This window comes from Bactrocera tryoni, unplaced genomic scaffold (assembly GCF_016617805.1).
Source record: "Bactrocera tryoni isolate S06 unplaced genomic scaffold, CSIRO_BtryS06_freeze2 scaffold_25, whole genome shotgun sequence".
Lineage (NCBI taxonomy): Eukaryota > Metazoa > Arthropoda > Insecta > Diptera > Tephritidae > Bactrocera > Bactrocera tryoni.
The window spans coordinates 14588352-14615032 of record NW_024395977.1 but is presented as its reverse complement, the minus strand read 5'-3'; the positions used below and the strand labels follow the sequence as shown (position 1 = coordinate 14615032).

At 35.1% G+C, this 26681-nt stretch overlaps 1 protein-coding gene across 1 annotated transcript in view; it reads right to left on the bottom strand.

Annotated features, from left to right (window-relative positions):
* Positions 1 to 3867: 3867 nt before the first annotated feature.
* LOC120780756 (coiled-coil domain-containing protein lobo) overlaps positions 3868 to 26681 on the bottom strand; it is a 62773-nt gene continuing 39959 nt past the window's right edge. The window contains exons 7-8 of the mRNA XM_040113011.1: positions 4246 to 4437; positions 3868 to 4181 (exon numbers count right to left, since the gene is read on the bottom strand). Coding sequence (XP_039968945.1) covers positions 3939 to 4181; positions 4246 to 4437 — 435 coding nt within the window. The 3' untranslated portion in view covers positions 3868 to 3938. The remainder of the gene's footprint in view (positions 4182 to 4245; positions 4438 to 26681) is intronic.

The following is a 26681-nucleotide window of genomic DNA, read 5'->3' as shown; positions in this document are numbered from 1 at the left end:
CTGCGTGGAAGAGTACACCAAATATCCGCTTGAATCTAAGTGGTACCAAATACCCAAAACACATCTTAGAAAGTATCCATAAAAAGCGCAAGCTTTGCCGGAGATGGCAGCAAACTGAGCCTAATAATTGTACATCGAAATTAAGAATACAAATTAAACAGTTTAAAAATGTTTCCTTCTACATCCACCGACTATTCACTCTGGAAAGCTGCAAGAAATATTAGTAAACAAATAAAACATGTAGCACCATTAAAACTAACGAAACTGCATGGGCCAAAACGAATGAACAGAAAGCTGCCGTATTTGTAAATCATTTTAGAAACACACTTATCCCTAACGATAGGTATGAGATAAACTGTGAAAATAGTTGGGTGGATTCACACATCAGAATTTCCCCTGTTACTATTAAAGAAATTAAAAATCTCTCAAGACTCAAAAAAGCACCTGGGTATGATTTAATAACTGGAGAAATATTATGCAATTTACCAAAGAATTGTATAAAAAACTTGTAAACATTATTAACAGTGCTTTAAGCCTAAGATACGTGCCATCGCTTTGGAAAGTATCTGAAGTCATAATGATACCTAAGCTTCGCTGCTGCCAGCTTTATCTAAAATCTTTGGGAATGTACTCATAAATAGGCTAAAACCAATAACCATGCTACCCAAACAATTTTGGGAAATAATTGCTTCATACTTAAAAGACAGACACTTCCGCATTAAACAAGAGGATGCATATTTAAACTTACAACCGATAGAAACGGGTGTTCCCCAGAGAAGCGTGTTGGGGCCAATGCTTTATTTGCTTTTTACCAGTCACCTCCCATCTGATTCTAGTTATATGACAGCGACATTTGCGGATGACACAGCTTTGGTAGCAGCTGGAGAGTCAACTTCAGTATCTAGTCGACGAATGCAGACAGCAGTCAACGCAATTACTAAGCGGGCATCTAAGTGGCGCATGAAATTAAACGACATCAATTCATGTCGACTTTACCTTGAAAAGCCGGCATATTGTCCAATTTATATACACAATTAACATTCCTATACCATATCATAACAGTGCTAAGTACCTAGGTACCACCTTAGATGCTAAGCTACGGTGGAAAGACCATTTCAAAAAAAGGTGCGAGCTTGATATGAAATTTGGCAAACTTTACCACCTAGTTGGCAGGAAATCCACGCTACCAAATCACACAAACTGTTAATATATAATCAAGTTCTAAAGCCAGTTTGGGTCCACGGATCCCAGCTATGCGGGTGCTCAAGTCAAAGCTGTATTGCCAGTATTGAGCGCTTTCAAAGGAGGGTACTAAGGACTTTAGTTAATGCTCCTTGCTACATTAGATATGCTGACCTGCATCGTGATCTAGGCGTGAATTCAGTGGTAAATTAAATCTTCAAAATAGCAAAGTCTCACGAACTGAGGCTTAGACAACACGTTAATGAGGAAGCCTCCAGACTCATCGAAACTGCTGGGCAAGAAATCCGGTTGAAGCGCAAGAAGCCTTCCGACCTAGTAAGACAACAGTAGCAGCAAATGTATTTCCTAATGTTTAGCTTTTAAGTATCTCTCCTAATTATTTTGACTATAATTGTTGTTAGTATTTTATTTTTATATACTAGGTACAATGTAAAATAATAATAACAAAAAAAAATATTTCTGTAGTTTACACTTTTCCAAAGTACTAAAACTAAAGCTTCAAATCAATCAAACGATATCTCAGATAGTTTTTGAGTTACAGCCAATTAAGACAGTTATTTCTTAACCCTTAATCTGCCTATTATGAATATAATTTTACATACAACGACTGTATCGGTTTTTTGACCTGATCTAAAATAAAATTCTGAAGACCAAAAAAAAAACCAAAATTTGGTGTAAAATTAAACTTCTTTAAAAAGCCGCAATTATATCAATTTCTTATATTTTTTTATAGTAGGTTATTGTACGGAGAATATCTTCTAGTTTAAAGTTTTTAATTTTTTATTTTTAGGTTTCATCCATGGCAGGGGCGTGCGCAAAGGAGGGTTTGGGAACATTTTACACTTTCGCAGTTTGGTGGCGAAATATTTTCAGATATTGACAAAACTTTATATTAAACAAGTAAGAAAGTACTAAGTTCGTGTGTTACCATGCATTTTATACTTTCCCAATTTAGAAACCCTTTTATTAAAAAATTTACGTAACAATTCAACATTCATTATTCGACGAAATGTTGGATATAATAGAATCATATTTGGCATATTAGTAAATAATATTAACTATAAATTTACTTAGTTTCATTACTATATTGTGGCCGATATATTAATATTATATAAGTGCAACTAAATAGAGAATGAAAAATCATTATTCTTCTTCTTAATTGGCGTAGACACCGCTTACGCGATTATAGCCGAGTTAACAACAGCGCGCCAGTCGTTTCTTCTTTTCGCTACGTGGCGCCAATTGGATATTCCAAGCGAAGTCAGGTCCTTCTCCACTTGGTCCTTCCAACGGAGTCTTCCTCTTCCTCTGCTTCCCCCGGCGGGTATTGCGTCGAATACTTTCAGAGCTGGAGTGTTTTCATCCATCCGGACAACATGACCTAGCCAGCGTAGCCGATGTCTTTTAATTCGCTGAACTATGTCAATGTCGTCGTATATCTCGTACAGCTCATTGTTCCATCGAATGCGATATTCGCCGTGGCAAATGCGCAAAGGACCATAAATCTTTCGCAGAATTTTTCTCTCGAAAACTCGTAACGTCGACTCATGAAATCATTATATTAAAAATTTTGCCTCATATTTTCGCGGTCTAGACCATTTTTATTCAAATTCACCGCTAAACTACAAAAATTCTTAAGACTATTTGACAATTTCTCCACATATTAAGTAACATAAATGGTTTAAAGTCAGAGGGAAAAACGGAAATCGCTATATGTAGTATATTGGGGCTAGAGCAAGATTTGAACTTAAGTTTTGGAATAGTTCAAGTGTTTTGTGGGACATGTTTTCACACAATTTTCTGGAGGTAATTCGCACGCAGACCGACATATGCGGCTTACAATAATGTGAATGTTATACATATACAAGTATTAATAGTAATTTTTGAGATCTGCGGAAATTCATGGACCGAGTTCACACATTTTCGGCAATAAACCATAGTATATTCAAATATTGTACGTTCCCTTAATTTTGCTAGATATCTTAGTCATTGACCAATATATACGATATAAATTCAAACGAAACCTTGAAAGTCCCTTAATTAGATTTTTATACGGATATTAGAAGCATAGACCCGTTTTTATCCATCCTTATTTTCAGTTGAAAGATTATTCATTTTTTTTGGTAAAAACTCTTTCACTGGCACGAAGGTTTACATATTCGGTATCTGGGATTACACATCCGTTTCCGACTATTTTTAGATGTGAGATGTCATAACTTTAAGGACTACTTGTACAAGTGTTTATTGACTAGGTTTAACCTAAAATTGTGTCATAACTCCTGTTGTCGATTTTTCATATACAAGTACATGAGATCTTATGAAGCCCTTTTGCATCAATATTTGAGATTTTAATACTTCTGATGTAACCATTCGACGGTTATATAGTAGTGGGCTCGCCTTCGGCAAGTTATGGGATATGAACATTACACATAAGTATCTATTAAGTTCACATGTACTCTTAACTACTGTTCTGCCCTATACCAAATTTATAACTTAATTTGAAACTTAATTATTGCCAAGGAAGACGTATAGAAAGTTTTATCTCAACGTTTACTCAAGTTGTCGCTCATGGAATTCAACTCGCCCTAAATATTTATGTACATTCATATTTAACTCTAAATTAATCTCGACTGTTTTTAGATGTTATTAGCAATATGTGGCGAGAGTATAAAAATATTTCTTTATTAAATTGGTTGCATGTGTTCCAGAGTATTTAGGTAGGTATATGCATATATTTAATCTTCTGCTTTAGACATTGTACGATTTAAGTTAAGACGAGGATCTCTCAGAAGAGATTTTTTCACAGTTTCATATTTTTTTTGAGATTCTTCATGTGCTAAAGTCAATCGTTGTTGGATCATTCGCTTGTGCAAGGCGATGATGTCAGCTTGCTCCACAAGTTTCTCATAATTATAGTTATCAAACTGGTCTTCAAATTTATTTAAAAAAATTTGAAGTGACTTAGCTTCAGAAGTAAGCTGCAAATAAATATTAAAAACACGTCACCATTTAAATATTAGCTTAATACAAATTTTTACATACCTCTTCGTATTGACGTTGAAGATCACTTAGCAGCCTCACAAACCGGGTTTTGAGTTCGAATAAGCATTCATTGTAAGCTGCCCATGATTCTTCATATGTGAGTGACCGCTTTTTATAAGATATTAAATATGGAGCTAGAAAATCTGCTGGTTTGATTGACATCTCGTATTTAAACGCTTCTTCTTCAGCAGCCTGAAAACAAAATTGGTTTTAACAAAATAAGTATTTATAAAAAAGATAACGGAGCGATAACTGCTTAGAGAAAAAAATAAGTTAATATTTACGATTACGCAAATAGACAGAGCGTAGTTCTAATGAGCTTAATTAAATAATAAATAGAATCTTTTGTTTACAAAATAATTATTTCAGCATGTGTGGTCTGGCAGTTAACTTGCAATTCAAGTATGTATGTGTGGCATATCTCTTCAAATCTTTGAAGACCAATTGGTGCAATCGAGCAATGTTTTGAAGCCCTAGTAGTGGAAGCGATGAGACCTGGTTCCATTCCTAACTACATTTTATGCTGTAATAGACCATTTCAAAAGTTGAACTTCCTATTTGTGAAATTGTTGGTAATTGTTTGGATTTGGTTCTGCAAACATGCAGCCATGATTGTATCGCTTACTCCGACCGATGAAAATGAACACGGCGATGTCCTACGAAAAGTAACAGATCACCCATTTCGCTTACCATAGGGACGAAGAATTCTTCGATACCAAAGTTAATGAAGAATTCTTCGATGCCTCAATTAACGAAGAATTCTTCATTGCCAAAGTCAACGGAGAATTCTTCTATGCCAAGGTCAATAGTATAATACAAAAAATTTCATATTAATTTTGCTTTATTTATGAAAATACATGTATAAAATTCGATATGAAAATAAGTATTTATGTATTAAAAGGAAGGGTTTTCTTTTAATTTTGTGGCTGAGTCTCTTTTCGTTTTTTTTCCAAGCAACGAGACTTAAAGAAAGGGCCTTTGGCGAGTGTGATGCATTTTTGAGTTTGGTGAACACATCCGATTCTACAAAAAAAGATGAAACCGTATGTAATTATAAATTTCCATCAATGATAAAAACACGAAAAACTTACCAAATAGTAACGCATTAAAATGCTTCACTTTCTTCATTTTTAATTAGTCTTCTCATATGCCTTTTCGATAATGTTAATCTTTTTTTTTATTTAAAGTTTAAACACAAAATTAAACAAAATTTTTAATTAAAATAGCAGCTCACCTAAACACAACAGACTTTCTGCAAATTTTCTAAAAATGCTTGACGATTTGACGACATAGTGAAAATATTTACTTATAAATTTTATTTCATCAACATTTGCTGTTTACAAATTGTATTCTAACATTTTTCATGTACTTACTTGATTGTAAATATGAACGCAGTAGAATTTAACCGCATTGCTTATTTTTATGCATTACCTACTATCGAAGAATTCTACATAGAATTTTCTTCAGAGCATTCTTCAAAGAAAAATGTAAGCGATGAACCATTATTCCGCTGGGTATAAGTAAGTTATTTATTCAGTAATATTTGTAAGCAGAGCGGATATTTGCTTAAAAATGCATGTTGCATATGCATTTTGCATATTTAATACTTAAAAGCATGTTTCCAAAATTTTGCATTTCGCATTTAATTCAAAAACCAAATGGCAATCTTTAAATAGAAAAATTACATAAATTTTTTCTGGCAACGTGTTTAGCCTTAGGTATCGATGAGCTGATTACCAAACAAGTTTTGCGAGGCAAAAAAATTGTTGCTCTGTTAATTGCTCTGTTACGGCTACACAAATGTGAAGAAACACCATTTTCAATGCAGGTATTCAGCATAACAAAGACGTACTTATTATAATTGATGCAGTAACATAAGTATGTATATACTGGCTGCTGTTAATGCTCTCCAGGTTATGTATCCTAAAATGAAGTGTTTCACTTGTCTTTCGCTTAAATTACATAGACTAGCGGAGACAGTTTTTTATTGTTTACAGTTTCATTTCAAATAGGAAAAACGTATTTTTAAATGTAAAGTGTTGATAAAATATTTTAGAACATTTAACTTATTTAAATTTTTGAAGGCTCCATAAAGTAGCAATACATTTCAATGTATTCTGCCTGGCGTACTTCTATGGCCAAGGCCATGTTACACATTGAAGTATGTATGTGGCTTAAGACTTGGGTTCAAAAAATCGAAAATTTTTTTTTGCTTAATTTGAAAATACACTGTGAATATTTCAGACATATATTCGAAATACTTCGGGAGTTATAACGAGTTTCCCAGACCGGCTCGGAGTTCTCTCTCTCGCAGTTGTTGAACTTTAAACGCGTTTTCCTCAAAACATTGTTTTTCTGGTCAGCCCGGGTCCTAACTATTTTTCTACTGAACCGATTTTTTTTATATTTTCAATATGTAAATAAAAACACTATAAATATTCAAGATAATTAATTTTTATTTTCCTATAAAAAACCACCCTCTAAAGAAGTCATGAAAATAGGCATAAATTACCAGACTACTACCTTAAATCTGCTCCTTAGTATTTTGATTAATAATAATAGTAATAGATTCACTTAATAGCGACGATTCTGGAGCCATTCGATTGTCTCAGCATTTTAATTGAAAAACGAAAACCTTTCGGATTTGTTCATTGTAATCGTAATAACTTTCACGAACAACAATTTGAGTATATATTGTAAACAAATTTTTATATGGTTTACTTAAAGATTCAAGAAAAAATTTATAAATTTTTTTTCTTTTTTGCTTATTTGAGCGCAAATTTTTATGCTTTTTGGTTATATTATAAGCGCTTGTTTTAACATTTTTCGTGCATATAAATATCCGCTGTGGTAATAAGTGAGTGTTAAAATAATAATTTATAAGGTATGCTCTGTGTATCATTGTAATATTTGCTGTAAAGCATTTCATCTGACTTCAGTTAACCCTTTTTACACAAATTTAAAACTCGTAGTTAAATATTTTTCATTTCTATTTAACTCTTTTTCATATTTTACTTTTACAACCTGTTGCACCAGAGTATACTATGTAATAGTTTTGTTCACCTAACGGTTGTATGCCATGCCACGCCCAAAAATCGCCATTAACTGTATACATATTGAAACATTTTCAAGCTTTTTTGAGTAATATAAATTAATTGGGATGCACGATTTACTTTAAACGTGCGAATTGCCTGTCTTTATAACACGGATTTCATGGTTTAGCTTAAAACTGAACCAAACGGCTTAAACTAGTGGTAAGTATGTATATAAAAAAGGGGTAAGTATATGTAGTCATAATTCATCAATCTTATAATTCATCGTAATAGAGTATTCTAATACATTTGTAGTAGATGATATTTTGTTAATATAAAAAGGTAAGTATTTTACATGATATAAAAACTTTTTGTAATATATTCAAATATTATTCAATTAATTTTATTTATTTCTAAAACAATATTTTTAGATTTATGAAGCCGCTTGACGCAACACCGGCCACCTTGACAGAATCATAATCCTTCAACTTCGATAGGGCGCTTAATTTTGCTTGCCTTGGTTGCCATGTCTGCCCCTCATACCTTTCCATCTCGCCCCTCTACGGTTGCGGCGATTCGTCCTAGTACCCACTGCTGCGGTGGCGTGTTGTCTTCGTGGACGAGATCGCCGGGTTGCAGGCTGCATTTGCAGCCACTTGTTGCTAGAGACAACAAACAAGTGGCCATCTCTCGTAGCAGCGAGTTGGGTCCATTTACACCTGTGCCGTTAGTAAAGTTCGGAGGGAGCACCGAATGCTACACCATCGTTGGGATCCTGGCTCAACGGTGCGAGGGGCCGGAAATTGAGGATGACCTCCACTTCAGCCAATAGTGTTCCTAGCTCTTCGGGGGTGAGCAGCACGTTGCCCATTGCGCGCACGGCAAGGTGTTTGGCGGAATTCACTGCCGCCTCCAATAATCCGGCGAAGTGCGGTGCCCTCTGTGGTATAAAGGCGAATTTGATCCCTTCTTCGGCGGCGAATCCCATTTATTACGAAGACGGGGACTGAAACGCCTCTTTGAGTTCGCGCAACTTGCGATCGGCGCCGACGAAGTTGGTTGCGTTGTCGCTGTATATCGTATGTGGCATCCCTCGGCGAATTTTGAGCCTTTTTAGGACTAAAATAAAGGAATTAGTCCATAAGTCAGAAACTAATTCTAAGTGAACTGCTTTTGACGTGAAACAAACGAAAACTGCGATATAAAATTTTGCGGGTGGTCGACCGTATATTTTTAATGTAGTATAAATTGGACCACAAAAGTCCACGACACATATAAGAAAGGGTCGAAGTCTTTCAACTGGCAAGTTCCCCTTTATTTGGGTTTGCAACTTCGGCTTATAATAAAAGCAGTGTGTAGAGTTTCTTATGGTTTAACTGCATGCTTCTTTTGCCAACGCTCTTGCCCCTGCGTGGTGATTTCGAAAGTGCAGGAATCGTAAGTAATTGATTACGAAGTACGAATTTTTTTTTAGTAATAATGGGAATTTGGCATCGTATGGGAGAGGTGCATTTAAAAGGCGACCTCCTACTCGGATTAATTTGAATGAAAGCGACATATCCGAGTACTCATGCAAGAACGGATTGAGTTTTTGCAAATTTGCGGGTAGCGTGCTGCCTTTAGTCAGTTTTTGGATTTCATTCGCAAATTCCGAATGTTGGATCACCTGAACAATTTTCAAAAAACTCAAGTGTAATTCGTCAGATGTCAGATCCCTTCCCTCCGTAGGCATTTTTGGTCGTCTAATCCACCGTAATAAATAGGCAACCACACGAAGCAACTTTTGATGAGAAAACAATTTTTCGATAAAGTTCAATAATGTATCCTCTTTCACAGCTATGGCTAGTGTGAAAGTATTTTTCTTCTTCTTTAATGTTTCGTCGTCTGGGGAGAGCTGGAAGTGAGTGTTAATTGGCCATAATGCAAGGTCTTCTAGGAGGAACTACCGACCGCCAATCATATTGAACTATTCAATTAATCCACGTTGCAACCCCGAAACACTTGATCCGCAGTAATTTGTTTCGTTGGGACATGTCGCCAATATATATTGTCAGACAATTCTTGGATTTCAGACACTCTATTAGCAACAAAGGTTTGTAATGAAGATGGGTGCGTTTTTACCCAATTTCAGAGTCTGTCTAAAACGTAATTTTTTCGAGTCGTCGATTCCACATTGGCGCAATTCGTGACCATAATTTGGCAAGACGATGTGCTGCCGAGAGCTTAAGACGCGGAAGGGACTTGGTCATCAGCGGAGCCACTTTAGACTTTGCAGTAAGCAGCGTACATTTGACACGACTATCAGATTCGCTTCGCATGTAGATGCAGCATCCGTACGCCCTTATCGATGCGTCGGAGAACCCATGTATTTAGCAGATAGCACTCTAACTCAACTCTAAATTTACGTACCGAGAAATGCTAATTGATGACAGCTGCAGTAGGTTGACTTTGAAATTCTGCCAGCTAGTGTCAAGGCGCAATGGAATCGACTCATCCGAATCTAGTTTTTGGATCCACAGCTCTTGCAATAAGATTTTTGCTTTGGTAACTAGTGGGACTATAATCCACAAGGATCGAAAATGAGAGCAGAGACTGACAGTTTGTTTCGTTTAGTAGCTCGCAGATCATTAACATGGGCATCCAAATTGAAACAAATCGTCTTTCGCCAACCAATGGATTCCTAGTGCTTGTTTACTGAGTTTTTGTCATTGAAGCTTAATGACTTTTCATTACAATTACTGTCGAAAAATTTAGAGTGGCTTGAAAACCACTTCGTTAAGGTGAATCCGGCCGAGTTTAATATTTTAGTTACTTCGCTCCTTATAAGATCTAGAGACTCAAAACTTTCAGATCCTGTTGATAAGTCATCAACATAAAAGAGAATGTTTTGTTGATGAGCCGAGTGGATATTTAGTTGTATTAGCATCGCTGATCATTTGTAAAAAACGAGTTCCAAGAAATGGTGCAGGTGCAGTGCCATAAATGACGGTGTTAAGTCGCAACATCTGAATTTGCTCTGAGGGATGCTCTCTCCACACAATGAGCTGACAGTTTCTGTATTCATCATGCATGTTTATTTAGCGGTACATTTTAGTAATGTCGCCGATAAAACGAAAACGATGAAGAGTTGAGTACAATTTTTCTTGGATGGTTGGGCCTACCATCAAAAGTTCATTTAATGAAATTTGAGAAGAAGTACGGCTCGACGCATCAAAGACAACCCGTAATTTTGTTGTTGCGCTTTTGTGCCTCAAAACGCACTGATGCGGAATGAAATAGTGTGGCTCACTCGGGATCTTATTATTTTGTTGGGCTTATGTGACCCAGCGCTTTATACTCATTCATGAAGTCCAGACACATTTTACGAAGTTCTGGATCTTTCAATGTTCTCCTCTCCAGGGCCTGAAAACGCCGAACTGCGATTTCATAGGAGTGACCGATTAACTTTTCGGTCAGCCTTAAAGGGCATTTTGACTTGCAGCCTTCAGTTCAGTTGTATTGACGAAAAATTGTTCACACTCAATTTGTTCAAGTGTGAATGTGTTGCCGATTGTTTTTGAAGGAAATTCCTCAACAGCCCAGAATTTTTGGACTACTGAATTTATTGACGTTAAGTCTTCTTCAGTTTGGCATAATGTGCCAATTACCTCGGGAGGAGGACTAAGACTGCTGACATATTTGCTAAACACAATCCATCCCAAAAGAGTTTTCTGTAGCGTTGGTTGATTAGGGCCATTTTTAATTTGACCCGACTTTTGTACTTGAATTTCTAATTACTATATTATATAGAGTCCAGTTTTGGCATCGAATCCGCAGTTTTTGGGCCAAATCCTGAGTCCAGCAAGGCTTTTGCGGGCAGGTATTCTCCACAGCTTGATCTCACAAGAATAACTGCTGTTGCCAACATTATCCGATCAGGCAAATTTATTGTATGCATTGCGTGCGTAGTTGTTGTTGGTTGCGGATGAGGTTTAGCAACGAAGGAAACAGGATACTGGTGCAGTAATGTATGGTGAGACTGATTGCACACGCGGCATCGATCCGCTCAGCATTTGGATATCGTATGTTCCTTACGCAAACAATTTATGCATAAGAAAACCGATTTGACAAACTCAAATCTCTGTTGAGCAGAAAGAGTTTTAAAAGTGGCGCAAGCTGTTAAATAGTGGTCCTTTAATTTACGCTGCTGGCATGTCGGCTGCTTCGTATTTGCTGCAACTAAAACGGACTTCGTTCCATTCATGTGAGGCTGCTACATGTTATTCGCGCTAGCTGCGGCTATGAATTTCGATGATGATGCTCCTTCAGCTGATAGGTACTGGTACCGTCTATTTAAGGTATCTTCACAATCCTTCCACAATGGTAACTTGTCGTAATCCAGCTGTTCTTCCCACTTTGATCGGGGGGCAGAATCAACTTTTGTCCTACTATGTGTATAATTATCGCATTTTTGATTTGTTTCTCATCGCTCAGCGATAGCAATGAGTCATATACAACCGACACTTCATCAATCATCGCGCGCAATGATGGGGCTGATGCCTTAGGGATAGTTGGCAGCTCAAAATAGAGCAAAATAGTCGAATAGTTTTTATCCGACATTGGAAACGCTTTTAATGTGCCCAGAGTCTCTCCAGATAGACAATTAACCAGATGGTTAAATTTTTCAATATCGGGGATGCTTGGATCATTGTCAACCAAACTCTCAAACAAACTCATGACATTTTTAAATTCCGAATATAATTTCGGCAAATTCATTTTTGGGAGTCTTGAGATGTGAGACGTTACAAATGATGTTTCAGCAAAAGGCGTTCTATTTTTAGCTAAAATTGTATTAATTATAGATTTTGTTTCTACAATTTTGTCCTCTAACTCTCTTCAATTTTAGATTGACATTTCATAAATTTTTCATTATGTGAGTTTAGCATATCGCGACTTCATTCCAATTCGATTGGATCTAATGACATAGTCTTTTCTAGAAGACCAGTTTTTATGCGCAATGCTACTTTTCGCCACCGTTCTTTGCCGCTTTAATGACTTTGAGTCGATCAACTCCTTACTTGGAGAGAGGTGGGCGATAGTTGGCTTTGGCTTGCTCATTTTTGCTTGTTTAATTTAAATTTCCGAAAAAAAGGACGATAACGGTTGGCAAGAGATATATTAGGAATCGAATATGAAAACAAACAAAATATATGTAAGATAAGAGAAATGAACAATAGCGATAAAATTTGACACATATATATTTGGAAGCGATTACGAAAAAAAAATATCGATTCCCAAGTATATGAAAGCCAAACCGATAAGGCATGAAAAATTAGCAATAGCACAGTTGAACGTTTGGAAAATGTTTTTTTTTTATAACGAGAAATTTTTCCAAGAAACGGATCGAATTGTATAACTTTATTTATTTTAAGTTTTTATTCTGGAATATAGGTATAAAAATGTCGCACCATAATGTATGATTAAGAGTGCTACTGCAAATCCCACAATCCCCCTTTCACTTAGATGCATATGTACATATAGTATATACATTAGGGTGTCCCAAAAAAAATTTTTTTTTGGATTTTTGCAACGCATACCCTCTTATTTTTTTTAAATAATATATAATTAATTATGAAAAAGTTTCGTCTATTTAGAACTACGGTAAAGCTTGCCGACTTGCATCGAAACATGTCGGTACTTGAATATTAAGGCGCGCGGGAGCTCATGTATCGATGAGCTTGTTATTGCCTGTTTATTTTATTAGTGAACGCATTGTCTTTGTTCGGTCAACATGTCAGTGGAATTATGTAGTTATAAAAAGGGAATATTTTTAGTAGGAGACGTCAAACATCAAATAACAGGGTCAAAACTTCCCTCTAATGGACCAGTACTTTCAGTTTTGTTCTATAATATTCGCGAAGTGAATTGAAGTGTCAATGAAAGTGCTAACCTTACTATTCGTGAGTGTATTATCTATTGGGAAAAGGCACGTATACCGATTAAATCATTTCCTAACTGTGTTAAGAAATTGGTAACCTTGTACCGAGTTTGGCGAGATTTACAAAAAAATGCAAACAAAACAAAAGCAGTTTTTGAGCAGCGTCGACAAGAGTTTGTTACAAATTTGGATAACTTGTTTGATTTTGCACACGCGGATGCGCTACAGTTAATAAAGATAAATGAAGATAGAGTCTTCTTGCAGCAACAGAGACAACCAGGTCGACTTGGTCACTTGGCTGGAGTGGACAAACAATTAACAGAAAAGGAGGAGAAGTCACGTCTTAGAAACCTTGAAGAGCAAAAGAGGCGGGCTAAATATGTTTCATCATTAACTTCTTCGACATCATCTTCTGTTCCCCTACAAGAAAATGTATCTTCCGATTCTGAAGTAATTGATCTACAAGAAAATCTGTCCATTCCAACTGAGACGACACAGCCCGGTACTAGTAAAACTTATATAAGAAAAAATTTCATTACTCCAAAATTAGTGGCAGCATTAGATAGGTGTCAGTTAAGTATGCAACATTCTGTGTTTATTATTGAAGCGACTATTGAGGCACTTGGACATAACACTGACGAATTTCCTATTAGCAAGTCTTCCATTCAAAGAATTCGCAAGGAAAAGCGAAAAGAGCGCGCAGAAGCTATTAAGGTTTATTTTCAAAACGAGGTTCCGGATACTGTAACTGTTCACTGGGATGGAAAACTGTTACCGGCTTTAGATACACGTAAATCTAAAGAAGAACGTCTCTCAATAGTTATTTCGTATGATCATAAAGAACAACTCATTGCTGTGCCAAAATTGGGCAGTTCTTCAGGATGCGAACAGGCACAGGCAGTTTGGAATTCTATCATTGACTGGAATCTTGAAGATAAAGTGCAGATCCTTTGTTGTGATACAACGGCTTCAAACACAGGTCGTATTAATGGGGCCTGTGTGCTTCTAGAACAGAAATTAGACAGAGAGATGCTTATTTTTGCTTGCCGTCATCATATCTACGAATTGGTATTAAAAGGTGTATTTGAAGCTAAAATTCCCCAGGTAACTACAAGCCCCGATATACCATTATTCAAAAAGTTTCGAGAAAACTGGAAAAATATCGATTCCCAGAAAATACAGGTCAGTACTGAAAAGTTATCATGCCTGAGTAGATCAGAAATTGATAAACTATTAGCATTTTACCAAGCTGAATTGACTAAAGAAATCGCTAGAGATGATTATCGAGAATTAATTGAGCTTTCAATAATATTTCTTGGCGGAGATACACAGAACAAAATTAGAATCCGGCCTCAAGGGGCAATGCACCAAGCCCGATGGATGGCAAGAGCAATTTATTCATTAAAAATTTCATTACTTAGCTCGCAATTACGAATTTCAAATAAGGATAAGGCAGCTTTGTTAGACGTCTGCCTGTTCATCGTGACATCCTACGTCAAGCCTTGGCTCCAATGTATTTTAGCTGTTAAAGCACCATTCCAAGACTTATGCTTTTTAAAAGCCATGAAGGCTCACGAAATAATCGATAAAAATATCTCAAAGGCAGCTTTACAAAAGTTTTGCCAGCATTTATGGTATTTGACAGATGAAGTGTCTGTCTTGTCTCTATTTGACGATGACGTTGACCAAGAAACTAAAGTAAAGATAGTTGCTAACTTAACTAAAGAATATCCATCGGCCAACGGTAAACGCTACATACCATCGAAAGACGAACTTTGTGGTCCACTTTACGGTTAGTATGAGAGTCAATAATTTTAGTTTTTACTTGTTTTATTTTGTGTTAACTGTCGCATTTTATTTCAGAGAAAAACATCGATGACTTTGTTTCAATAAAAAGCAAATCTTTATTCAATCGACTTAAAATAGTTGACGATAGCTTTCTTAATGAGTCTCCAACTACATGGCCAAATAATTCTTCGTTCCAATATGCTAAAAAGAAGGTTTACACACTGAGAGCAGTTAACGATACCGCTGAAAGAGCGGTTAAGTTAATGCAAGACTTTCATGGCTAAATCACCGTCGACGAGGAACAAAAGCAATTTTTGTTACGTTGCGTACAAGAACACAGACTGATATATCCGGATTGTAAAAAGAAAATTTTGAAAAGAAAATTTAGTAAATAATAATATAATGTTATTTATAAATACTCAATAAATATAAAATATATGTAAAACGGTGTATAATTGACTACATAAATATTTTAATCCGCAATCCCTAGAAAGCTTCCATACTAACTTTCATATTTCAAGTTTAACGTCAAGTCGGCACAGGTTATCGCTATTCAATCGCAATAATATTTATTATTTGAGTTATTAGGATCAAATGTAAAAAAAATCGCGGGTATGCGTAAGTAAATTCGAAAAAAAAAATTTCGCCCTTGTTGGCTGGGACACCCTAATATACATACGTATATGAATAGTATAAGGTTTGATAGTTATATGCAATAATATATAGATTTATACGTATGCGAAAAATTGTGAAAAGAGGGAGAGCCAAAAAGTGAAAGTGTGCAATATGCTTTTTGTTTTATTTTTTAATTTTCGTACTTGTCTTTTTCTTTTGTTCGCAATACTTTCAGTAATTCGCACTCGTTACCTGTTGTGAATGCGGAGGCGATTTGCCGCGTTCACTTCCCTTTTACAAACGATACAGTTGCAGTTCATTCCCACGCAGCCTCAGCGGCAGTGGATGTACCGTCGATGTTAAAAGTTGAAGTAGCAGCGGCGCGAATGTTAGCGTTGACGCAGAGCCGTACAGAACCAGTGTACTCAGTGTATATAATTTTATAATAAAATAATAACTACACAGAACAGCACTGAAGCGGTTTGATTGGTTGTTAGTTAACTGCACTTTCTAGAAAAATAAATGTATTTCCAAGCCTTGAGTTTATTTGCGCACTCCACTGTACTCGTAGTTATCCGTTTAAACAAATTGTCGAATACTATTTGTTGTTGCTCACGCATTTTTCTCTTTCGGCCTTGTATTTTTTTAAGCCTAGATACAGAGTTTCATCTTACATTCTAAGAAGTGCAGACTTAGGTGTTAGATGATGTCCTGTCTTATTTTACATAAAGCGTGCCATAAGTTTTAGTTTATGGCCGCTTCCTAGTTGGCGATGTGTCAATAACATATTTGACACATTCGTTTAATAATGAATTTATATGAATATTGTTTACTTTAGGCAAACGTGCCCTTAGCTATTGGTGGCGTTATCTTTATTGTTTATTTTAGGCATAAGTGCCGTTAGCTATTGGTGGCGTTAACTCCCCCACCTCTAAATCGAAGCGTCCTGTCTTCGAATATAAATTTTGTAAGTTATTAATTTGTGTCGATAGTTTTACTAAATTTTTTTCTTTTTCTTTTGAATTTTTTATTTTAATATTTAATATAATATAATAATTTAATATAAATGTCTTAAATTTTCCTTCTTTTAAATATTTATAACTTTATATGCTTCATTAGTCTTTGTACAATTAGCTTGTTTATTATTTAACATGTCTGATAAACAAGTATTATTTCTTTTTATCATACAAAATGCATTATTTAACTCTTTTTTTACAAAATTGAATTTATTTTTGCATTTTATTATTTCATTTTCGATTAGTAATTTACTCTTGTGTAGTCAATGTATTGTTGATATATAAAAGTATCAACGAAATCTGTATAAATGTCTTAATTCAAATTAAACTTTAATATTGTCTTTATTAGAGTGATTCAAAAAAAAAAATTTTTTTTTTGTTTGGTACTCGGAAAAATAGGTTCCTAGACACCTCTAAGAAAGCCTCTCCAAACATGAGTTTTTAATTGTAACGGGAAGTTCCTCCTACATACAGTTTTCTATTTTTTCTTATTATCAGATAGAAAAATTTATATCTCATTCTTTCAAAAATGGAAGAAATCGGATAATAACCACGCCCACCTCCCATACAAAGGTTATGTTGAAAATCACTAAAAGTGCGTTAACCGACTAACCAAAAACGTCAGAAACACTAAATTTCACGGAAGAAGTGGCAGAAAGAAGGTGCACTCAGGTTTTTTTTTTTAATTGAAAATAGGCGTGGCGTCGCCCTTTTATGGACCAAAAACCATATCTCAGGAACCACTTTACCGATTTTAATGAAATTCGGTACATAATATTTGCTTAACACCCTGATGACAAGTACGAAATATGGGTGAAATCGGTTCACAAACACGCCTTCTTCCGAAATAACGCTACTTTGAATTCCATCTGTTGCCTTCTCTGTATAATATATACATTAGGAACCAATGATGATAGCGGAATCAAACTTTACACAAATACGGTATTTGAAAAATATGTAAATGATGGATAATGAAATATCGATTATCACTTTATCATGCGAGAGTATAAAATGTTCGGTGACACCCGAACTTAGCCCTTCCTTACTTGTTATAACTAAAAATGGTTGTAAAAGTTCTAAAATTTGTTATTCTAAACTCGATTTGTCTTCAATATATTTTATTGTCAAAAATTTTGAATAAGAATCAATACACATAAGAAATTTTAATTTCCGTGAGAAAAAAATGTCGATGTGAAATTGTTCTCCCTTCTTTTGTAGTATAGGAGCTTCCCCTATTGGAATTTGTTTTTGATGTCTTTCATATTTATTTGTGTTGCATATGCTGAATTTTTTTTTATCATTAAAGGCCAATAATATCGTTGTCTTATTTGTGCCAAATTTTCACTATAATTTCTATGCGCTCTATTATGGGTTTGTTCAATTATTGCCCCTTGATATTCTTTATTAGTAATATCATTCGGGAATAGTTTGGTATATACAAATTTGATAGTCGGAAAATCTTCTTTCAAAATGTTTTTTATTGCGTATAGCACTTCAGGCGTGCAGAATATTCCAGTAACTATTTTTGGATTTATATATTCTTTTAAAATACCAACTATATTTTCTGGTATGTCGTATTCAATTAGAAATCTTATGTTATTAACCTTCAAGCGGGCGCGCGGTCATTTGTAACGGGAGCAGGCGCGCGTAACCGAAAAGACGTTTGGGATGAATAAAAGAAATAAAGCACTAATTATTCAGTAATTATTTATTTATTTGTACTTAGATATATTATCATTGTCCTTAAAGTCTATTTTGTCAAAAAAAGTAATTAAAATTATTTAAAAAAAAATTATTAAACTAATTAACATAACTCAAATATTCTTTGGATCAAAACAAAAATTAGGAATACAAAACCCATTCACATATCTTGAACTAGTATACATATATACCTAGTCTAATAATAAAAAATACAAAGTAAGAATAAAAATGAATTAACTTTGGTTTAGTTTTCCTCAGAATCAGTTTCTTTGCCCATATAACATTGTTTTCAAATAAATGTTGTATGACTTCTGCAAATATTTTTCATACATTTCATACATTGCGTTTTTGATTGCCTCCTCTTTTTGGCTGGACATATTTTACAAGTTACTCTGGATGTGCCAGAACTAACTGCTCCTGTATCAGCAGCACCAACCTCCATATTCATATGCTCCCTTATCCTTCTCTTTAGTTTTCTTGGAAGGCCTACTATCGTTGATCTTTTTGGACGTACTCTTTTGTCAATTCAGTGCCTAATGTCCGTAAATACATTCGCCTTTTCCGTAGAGTCATATTATTTGCCCTCAATATCACCATACTATTTATTCCTGCAATATCCAGAAGACGAAAGAATAGTGTCAATGGCCATCTATTATTCTTCCTTAAAACCTAATACATTTTTTACTTTTTTGTCAACTTCATCGACACCGCCCTTTGTTTTATTGTAAAAGGTAACTATGCTGGGTTTGCGCTTTTCATTTGTACTTTCATCAATTTTTGCAGCACAATGAAGTGATGATATAAGAACTACAGATCAAGGACGTAGCCAGGATCTGAAATAGGGGGGGAGGCAACTATTAATTTCAAATTTTTGATTTTTAAACTTACAAATTTTTATGCAAGTAGTAGACGTCTAGGATTTTCTGAAAATTTATTGATGATTTTTTCTTCAATGAGCTGTTGATGTTCTTTCACAAATGTGCGATGCACGCTCATCAGACTTAATCCAGATAGTCTCTCTTCTCCCATCGTGCTCCGAAGCCAAGTTTTAACTCTCCTTAGCGTACTAAATGAACGCTCCACCGTTGCTGTGGTGCATGGTAATGTACATAATATTTTGAGAGCTTTTCGAATTGAAGGGTAAAATTCATCTGCCAGTTTGATCAATTCAACAACTTCAATTTCTCTTAATTCCATTTCAGATAAATTTTTATTTTTCCATAAATTGTACCAAAGTTTCAATTCATTGCTGACATCTAAATCGTAATGCTTTTCGAATATTTTCGAGTTTTCAAAAACGGCTTCAATTGAACTTTTGAGCATATACAATGGATGCAACCGAGATAGCGCAAATGCTGGAGTTTTTTCAGGGGCAAATCTTATTTTAAACGAAGCTGTTAAGGAGTCAAGATATGGAATCACAATACAGCGTCGCCAGTACTCATCTTCGTTGTTTGATGGAGGATTGCTTCTATGTTTTTATTTTACAGCTAAACGCGGTAAAGATAGTTCTATATCTAGCGCAGTAGCAACTCTTCGCGCTTGTGCAAGGAGTTCATTCGTTACTTGCTCTGCATTGCTACGATCGTTTTCAATTACCTCAATAATGTTTTCAATATCACCTATTAAACAAACAAAAAATAAGTATTCTGCTAACATTCCAACTTTACAAATATGATTTTGTTACTTTATTTGAATATGCTCACCTACTGCAATCATATCAATTGCTTTCGTTTGCAAAATATTTACTGTTGGTTCCAGTAATGCAGAGTATTTTGCAATTGTCATTAGGGAAACGATAAACACCTATTTTGTCACCTCTGAATGAAGCTGGTATGCACTCTTTCTTGTGCTATAGTTTCCATCTATGGATAATTTTTCCAGTCCTTCAACAATATCAGGAAAATTTTCAGAAAACTTTCTTTCTGCCTTATATTTTTCCGACCGTCTGGTTTCACACAAACGTGATATAGTAGGCGCACAGTTCCTTAGCGTGGTTGATTCGCGAAAAAAGTTTATAACGTCCTTTGTTTTTGATATGGCATTTCTTATTTCTGGAACCGCATTTGTATCATTGACAACCAGGTTCAGTTTATGGCTGGAGCAATGAAAATATTCTGCACGGGTATATTTTCTTCTTAAAATTGCTTGCACACCACCTTCTTTTCCTGCCATTGTAGAACAGCCGTCGAAGCCCAACCCAACACAAGATTCTTTTAAGAGTTCATGATACACCAAAAACTTATCTATTTCTTCAGCAATGTTAGAAGCATTTTGGGCTGAGAGCTCAATAAATCCCACAAATTCTTCTCTTATTATTTCTTTTTGTTCGTCGAAAAAACACAAACCAATTGAAAGCTGCTCTTTGCCGGATATATCAGCAGTTTCATCTGCTAAGACGGTGTAAGGATTTGTTGTGTTTATATCATTCACAATAAGTTCTTTAATAATTTCTCCGAAAATGTGTATGAAGTCATCTTGAATTTGTGGTGAAGTATAAACTGCGTTGCGGTGACCTGTCTGTAAATGCTGTTTTAACTTTGAGTCGCCTGAAGCGATTCGCAAGTTTATTAAGTCTAGAAGAACGCCCTCGTCGGAATTTCTCCCCCTGAGAGGCATGTCGTGTGTGCCGCAAAATAACACACATGAAATAATAGATTTTATAATATTTCTATTATCCTCCATAGTTTTCATATGGTGTGTTTTCAATTGTACGTCGACGGGCACATTTTCAATAAAAGCCTTCGCTGCAGCTGCTGCAGCAATGTGGAGACTTGTTTGAGAATGCTTTTTGGAGAACTCGTGCATTTTTTAAAATTTGTGAATGGTCGGATCATGAATGAACCCAATACGATCCAGGAACAGGCGGAAACAGCACACAGTACTTACACAGTGTACCTTTCAACCGCTTGGAATACATACACCAACTATATGCGCCATATATCCAACCACCCATGGTTGAATTTTCTTTGCAAAGCTTTTGCATCAGTTTTAAAATCATAGACAGCATTTGGAACCCACGGACGAAGTAGAATCTCCTTTTTTTTCGACAGACAGCTGCGAAGCTCGCCCAACATAGCGGCCCACATCATTTACATGGCATTCCTCAGTGACATCTATTTCGACAGAAGAACCTTTATTTGCTTGCGCCTCAGCAACAGGCACAGCCGATTGTGATGAACAAGCGCTCACAATAGCTTCTTGACTTCCACTGCTGCTGTCACGAATATGTTTCCTCTCAACAGAAGAGATACCTCGAAAGTAATAGCAATAGTAGACAATCAAAAGTTTATAACCCATTTATAAATGCTTACCTTTTTGAAGAAAATTTCTCATATCCATAAATTTTGCACTTGTAAACTTGTAAACATGTAAACTAAATTTTTGCACTTGTTTGAAAGCCACCTGTTTTGTTTGTGATCTAAAGATGACAAAACTATCGATAGTTATCATTGTGCTTTGTATTAACGGCTGACAATGTCAAAATGAGTTGTGACAATAATGCGTCAGACGGCGCTCAGATCATTCAGCTGTTATGAATGTTGCGTATTTAATAAATAAATGCATAAAAATGTAACTTCCAGCTGAGGCTATCGTCAACCAACTGAATAAAATTTTAAAACCTCTTTTTAAAAAAATCTAATAATGAATAATAATGAAAATAATAATTGTTCAATCTGTAGGGGGGGGGAGGCAGCTGCCCACCCCTGCACCTACCTGGCTACGTCCTTGCTACAGATCTTTTCTTTTTAGGCACGTAAGATACGAGAGTTGCTGTATCTGAAAATCCAAATTGACTTGAATATTCAGGTTGCTTTTTATCTATAAAGCAAGGAGGTATTTCTTTCCTGTTTTTGCGGATGGTACCCACAACAGAAATCTTATGATCCTTGGCCAAATCGTTTGTCATCGGCACACTGGTATACTAATTATCGACGGTTCTCCCAGTGCCAGAAATTGGTGTAATTAGCCTCTTTACGACGTCTGACGCAGCATTACTCACCTGATAATGGCCTTCAGGCTGCTTGCCAGCATAAAGTTCAATATTTAGGACGTAAAACGTAGCAGCATCTACTAGTGGATAAAGTTTGATTCCGTATTTATCGGCTTTGATTTCATGTACTGTCGGAAAGGACATTTACCTCGAAAGCCAACCATCATCTCATCGATTACTACATTCTCTCCCACTGAATATGACAGTTTTTCGTAAACATATCTAAAACTTCTCTTATTGGCGCAGCTTTGTCTAAAGTACGACGTGCTTGTCGCGTAGTAGCATCATCAAACCGCAATGAATTCAGTAGAAATTTCACTCTTTTCGCTGATATATTAGTAGGAAAAATAGGTATACCTGTCCCATCACTTGCATATAAATCTTCTAAATTGGCGTGTGATGTCTTCAAGAATCCCGCTATATACAATAATCCGAAAAGTGCTCGGATTTCCACCGCATCTGTTGGTTTGCAGTCACGTATTCTGTTATACGATGATACTTTCTTTTGGAATATATTCGCATCTTCCGTTAGAATATTTTGCACTTGACGCCTCACTGTGTTAATGTTAGATTTTTGAAACTTCGTTACTTTATCCCGCCCTGTAAAGCAGCTATTTATTTCTGAAAGTGGCAAATCATCCTCTTCTGAGTCCGAGGAGTTTGATTCCTCAGCAGGTAGAGGTTCCTCTGCAATGATGTGGTCGAAAGTTTCAGAGACTTGGTCGCTAAGCTCATATTCACTTTCTTCATTCTTCTTTTAGTAATTCCTATTCAATAATAATGAATGATGGCCGAAGAACTACTATGAGCCTGAACGAGGGTATGTCGCATTGAGCGTCGCGCGTAAACTTTTCGACGACAGGCGCGTGTAGTCTTTTTGACGACTGCACCGGGACCACAAATGCGATCTGTGGAGTGGGGGAGCGCCCCGAGCGATGTTTTATACTTTGTTTTACTCCCAATGACATAGCGACAGGCTACTAGAAGTCACAAATAAATGTAATGGGTAGTAATAGTAATATGAACGTAAATGTACTAAGCGCGGTCGATTCGACTACGCGCGCCCGCTTGAAGGTTAAAATAGGAAATTATCTCCAAGACTGATATTTTCGCCTCATTATCGATTACTATTTGCTTCTTGAAATGATATAAAGGTTTTTCGTTTCGTGAATTTGGTATTCATCGCTGCTTTCTGCAAAATATTGGGTTTCTATAGTCGGAGTGACTTAATTCGCTTGAATTTGTTAAATTATTTAAAAATTGCCTTGACAATGCGTCAGCAACCACATTTGTTGCTCCCGGTTTATAAATTATTTTTGATGAAAATTCTTCAATGAAAGCTCTCCATCTTTCCATTTTTACGTTTGGATTTTTTTGACATTGCGAATGCCTATGGCTGATGATTTGTATGGATTTCCAAATCCTTTACTGCATAAAGATAATGTCGTAATATTTTCAATGCCCATACTATGGCGAATAATTCCTTTTCGTTAGTTGCGTAATTTTGCTCGGTAGAAGTTAAGGTTTTTGAAATGAATGAATTTGGTCTTCCTTCTTAGGATAAGACTGCTCCTACAGCTACATTTGACGCATCTGTGGTTAGAACTAATTTCATTTGAAAATCTAGTTGAACAAGTTCAATTTGTTCTTGTAATGCTTTCGTTAAAGTTTCGCAAGCAGTTATTCCTTCCTGATCTAGGATAATAACTCTTTTCTTTTACATATATTGTGATACTTTTCCATTTTCTCCTTTCAAATGTTTGGTTAATGGTTTAACAATTGTTACGTAGTTTTCAATTAATTTCCTGTAATATCCCGTTATTCCTAGAAATCTTCTAAGTTGCCGTAACGTGTTGGGATTTGGATAATTTTTTATTGTTTCTATCTTTTTGGGATCTGTTTTTATTACTTTATGGGATACAACGTATCCCAGAAATTCAACTTCAGCTGCTATAAAGGTTTACTTTTCCATGGAAATTTTCATATGACCTTTTTCAAGTGTTTGTACTATATATTTTAAATGAAATATATGTTCTTTAATGTTTTTCAGTATACTATAATATCGTCAATATAGACGTGACAAAATTTTCCGATAAATTCGTGTAGAATATTGTTCATTGCTCTTTGAAATATACTTGGAGCATTTTTTAGCCCAAATGGCATTCTTAGGTATTCATGCCTTCCGTTATTTACAGAAAATGCTGTTTTTTCTATGTCGTTTTCTTCCATCAATATCTGATGAGATCCAGACTCAAGGACTATTGTAGAGAAATATTTAGATTCTCCCAAATTAAAGAGTATTACCTCTGGATTAGGCATTGGATATCCGTTATTGTTTTTTCGTTAAATTTTTTAAAATCGATGACCATTCTTAGTTTTGGACTACCGTCCTAATTTATACCTTTTGTCGGAACAACCCAAACAGGAAAGTTATATGGGCTTTTGCTATGCCTTATAATTCCCTTTTCCAATAAACTTTGGACTTCCTGATTGAAAAAATTATTTGCGGATAATGAATATGGATATTGTTTTAACCATCTAGATTTTTCATCTTCTGTTCTTATTTCTGCTTTGATATCTGTTCTAAATGGTAAATCCATGTCTATGTTTTTATGGGTTTTATTTATTATTTTGATAACATCCTCTCTAGGATGTTAAAATTTTTAACTTCTTTACCTTTGTTTATATATTTTTCTGCAAATTCTTCGAAATTTTTTCATCGGTAATATTGAAATTATTTATTTTTAAAATATTAGTGCTTCCTTTTTTTGAAGTATATTTTTTTATTTTATTGTCGGTAGTATGTTCGACTGGCGTCTTAGGATTTTGTTGTCCCAAGTGGTTTAAATTTTGTATTTTTATATTTTTATTTGGGTTTTCACCATTCTTTTTTTGCCTTATTTTGCCGACTTCGGCTGGCTTTTTAGGCTCTTTTTGTCCCAAAATAAACATAATAATAATATTGCCGGTAAACTCTTCGGCTGTCGTCTTAGGACTATCTTGTCCCAAGGAGTTTAACAAAATTAAATCATTGAGAAAATGTATTTTCTCTTCTGTTTTATTTCCATAAATTGGTTTCCGATTTTGAATATCTATTGCGGCTCCGATTTTTTTTCGCTTTCTAGGTTATCAATTTCATATAAGCGTTTTTGTACGCCCAATAGATTAATATTATGAAAATATTTTATGATGGTCGAACCATTAATGGGTCTTACACTCTTCTTAATTACTAAAGTGTTTTTGTTATTATAAATTCCAGTTCGTATATATGAACTGGTTGCCCCCGTATCTATTAAAATTCGAATGATTTGCCGGGTTTTCATATCTGTTTTTATTATATAAGGCAAATCAGAGTTTACACTACAAAATGGTTTTCCACAATGTTGTTAATTCTTTGCATTTTAGGTTGTGGCTGAGTGCTTACTTGTGCACTTTCATTTTGCCTCTTTGGTATATGGGCAAATCCTGCGTTACGAACGCTACATTCGTACGCGTTTTCGGGTTGAAATATAACAATTTTTTGGTCTTCCAAAAGACATACCTTCAAGTTATACACAGTGTTTAGTGGATTTGAGTGTACTTTCGAATGTCATCAAAATATTTTTTGTAACAGGTTTAAGCTGCGAAAAATTCGATCTCAAAGTATTGTTACGCACGCTACAAAAAATGGAAGTAGCTGTGAAGGTTGAGGTATGTTTTCGTAATTTTTAGCAAATTTTGTATAATAAAGCACACGAAATGAAATACCTTAAAGAAAGATGAATATAAGAGAATTCTAAAATAACTTACTTGCAGCCAAAAAATTTTGTAGTTTTTTATCAATGGCCGTGAACCCAACGTTACGCACTCTACGTTACGCACGCTAAATTTTTTCCAGTAGTATATAAATAAAAACAGTTGTATTTATTTTAACAAAACAATTTATACTCTTTTTAATAAGATTATTTAATTCATATTTTATGTTTTTAAATTATTTTATTAATGTATATATGTTTATAATTAAATTTTATGTTTTGCTGAATCTGCCGTTAGTGCTATTTCGAGCTCATTTTCATTAAGAAATGAAAAATAATGGTTGCTTTTTATTCCGGGAATGCTCTTAACGTTAGCCCAACTCTCCGACAGAAATGCAGTTGTATTTTTTATATATGTACTGCTTACATATAAAATAGAAATACCATTTATATTAATTTTTGCCAATTTAAAATAATCATGGGCGTTATTAAGAACAATATTCTGAGCTTTCACCATTTGCCAAATTTTTCTCTTTATGACAGCTCCAATTCCGTCTACTGCACCCTTTCCGTGAGCAGTTGCAAAAAAATTCCACTCAAAATTGGTCAAATCTAATTTTTCTTTAAAAAACGGTATAA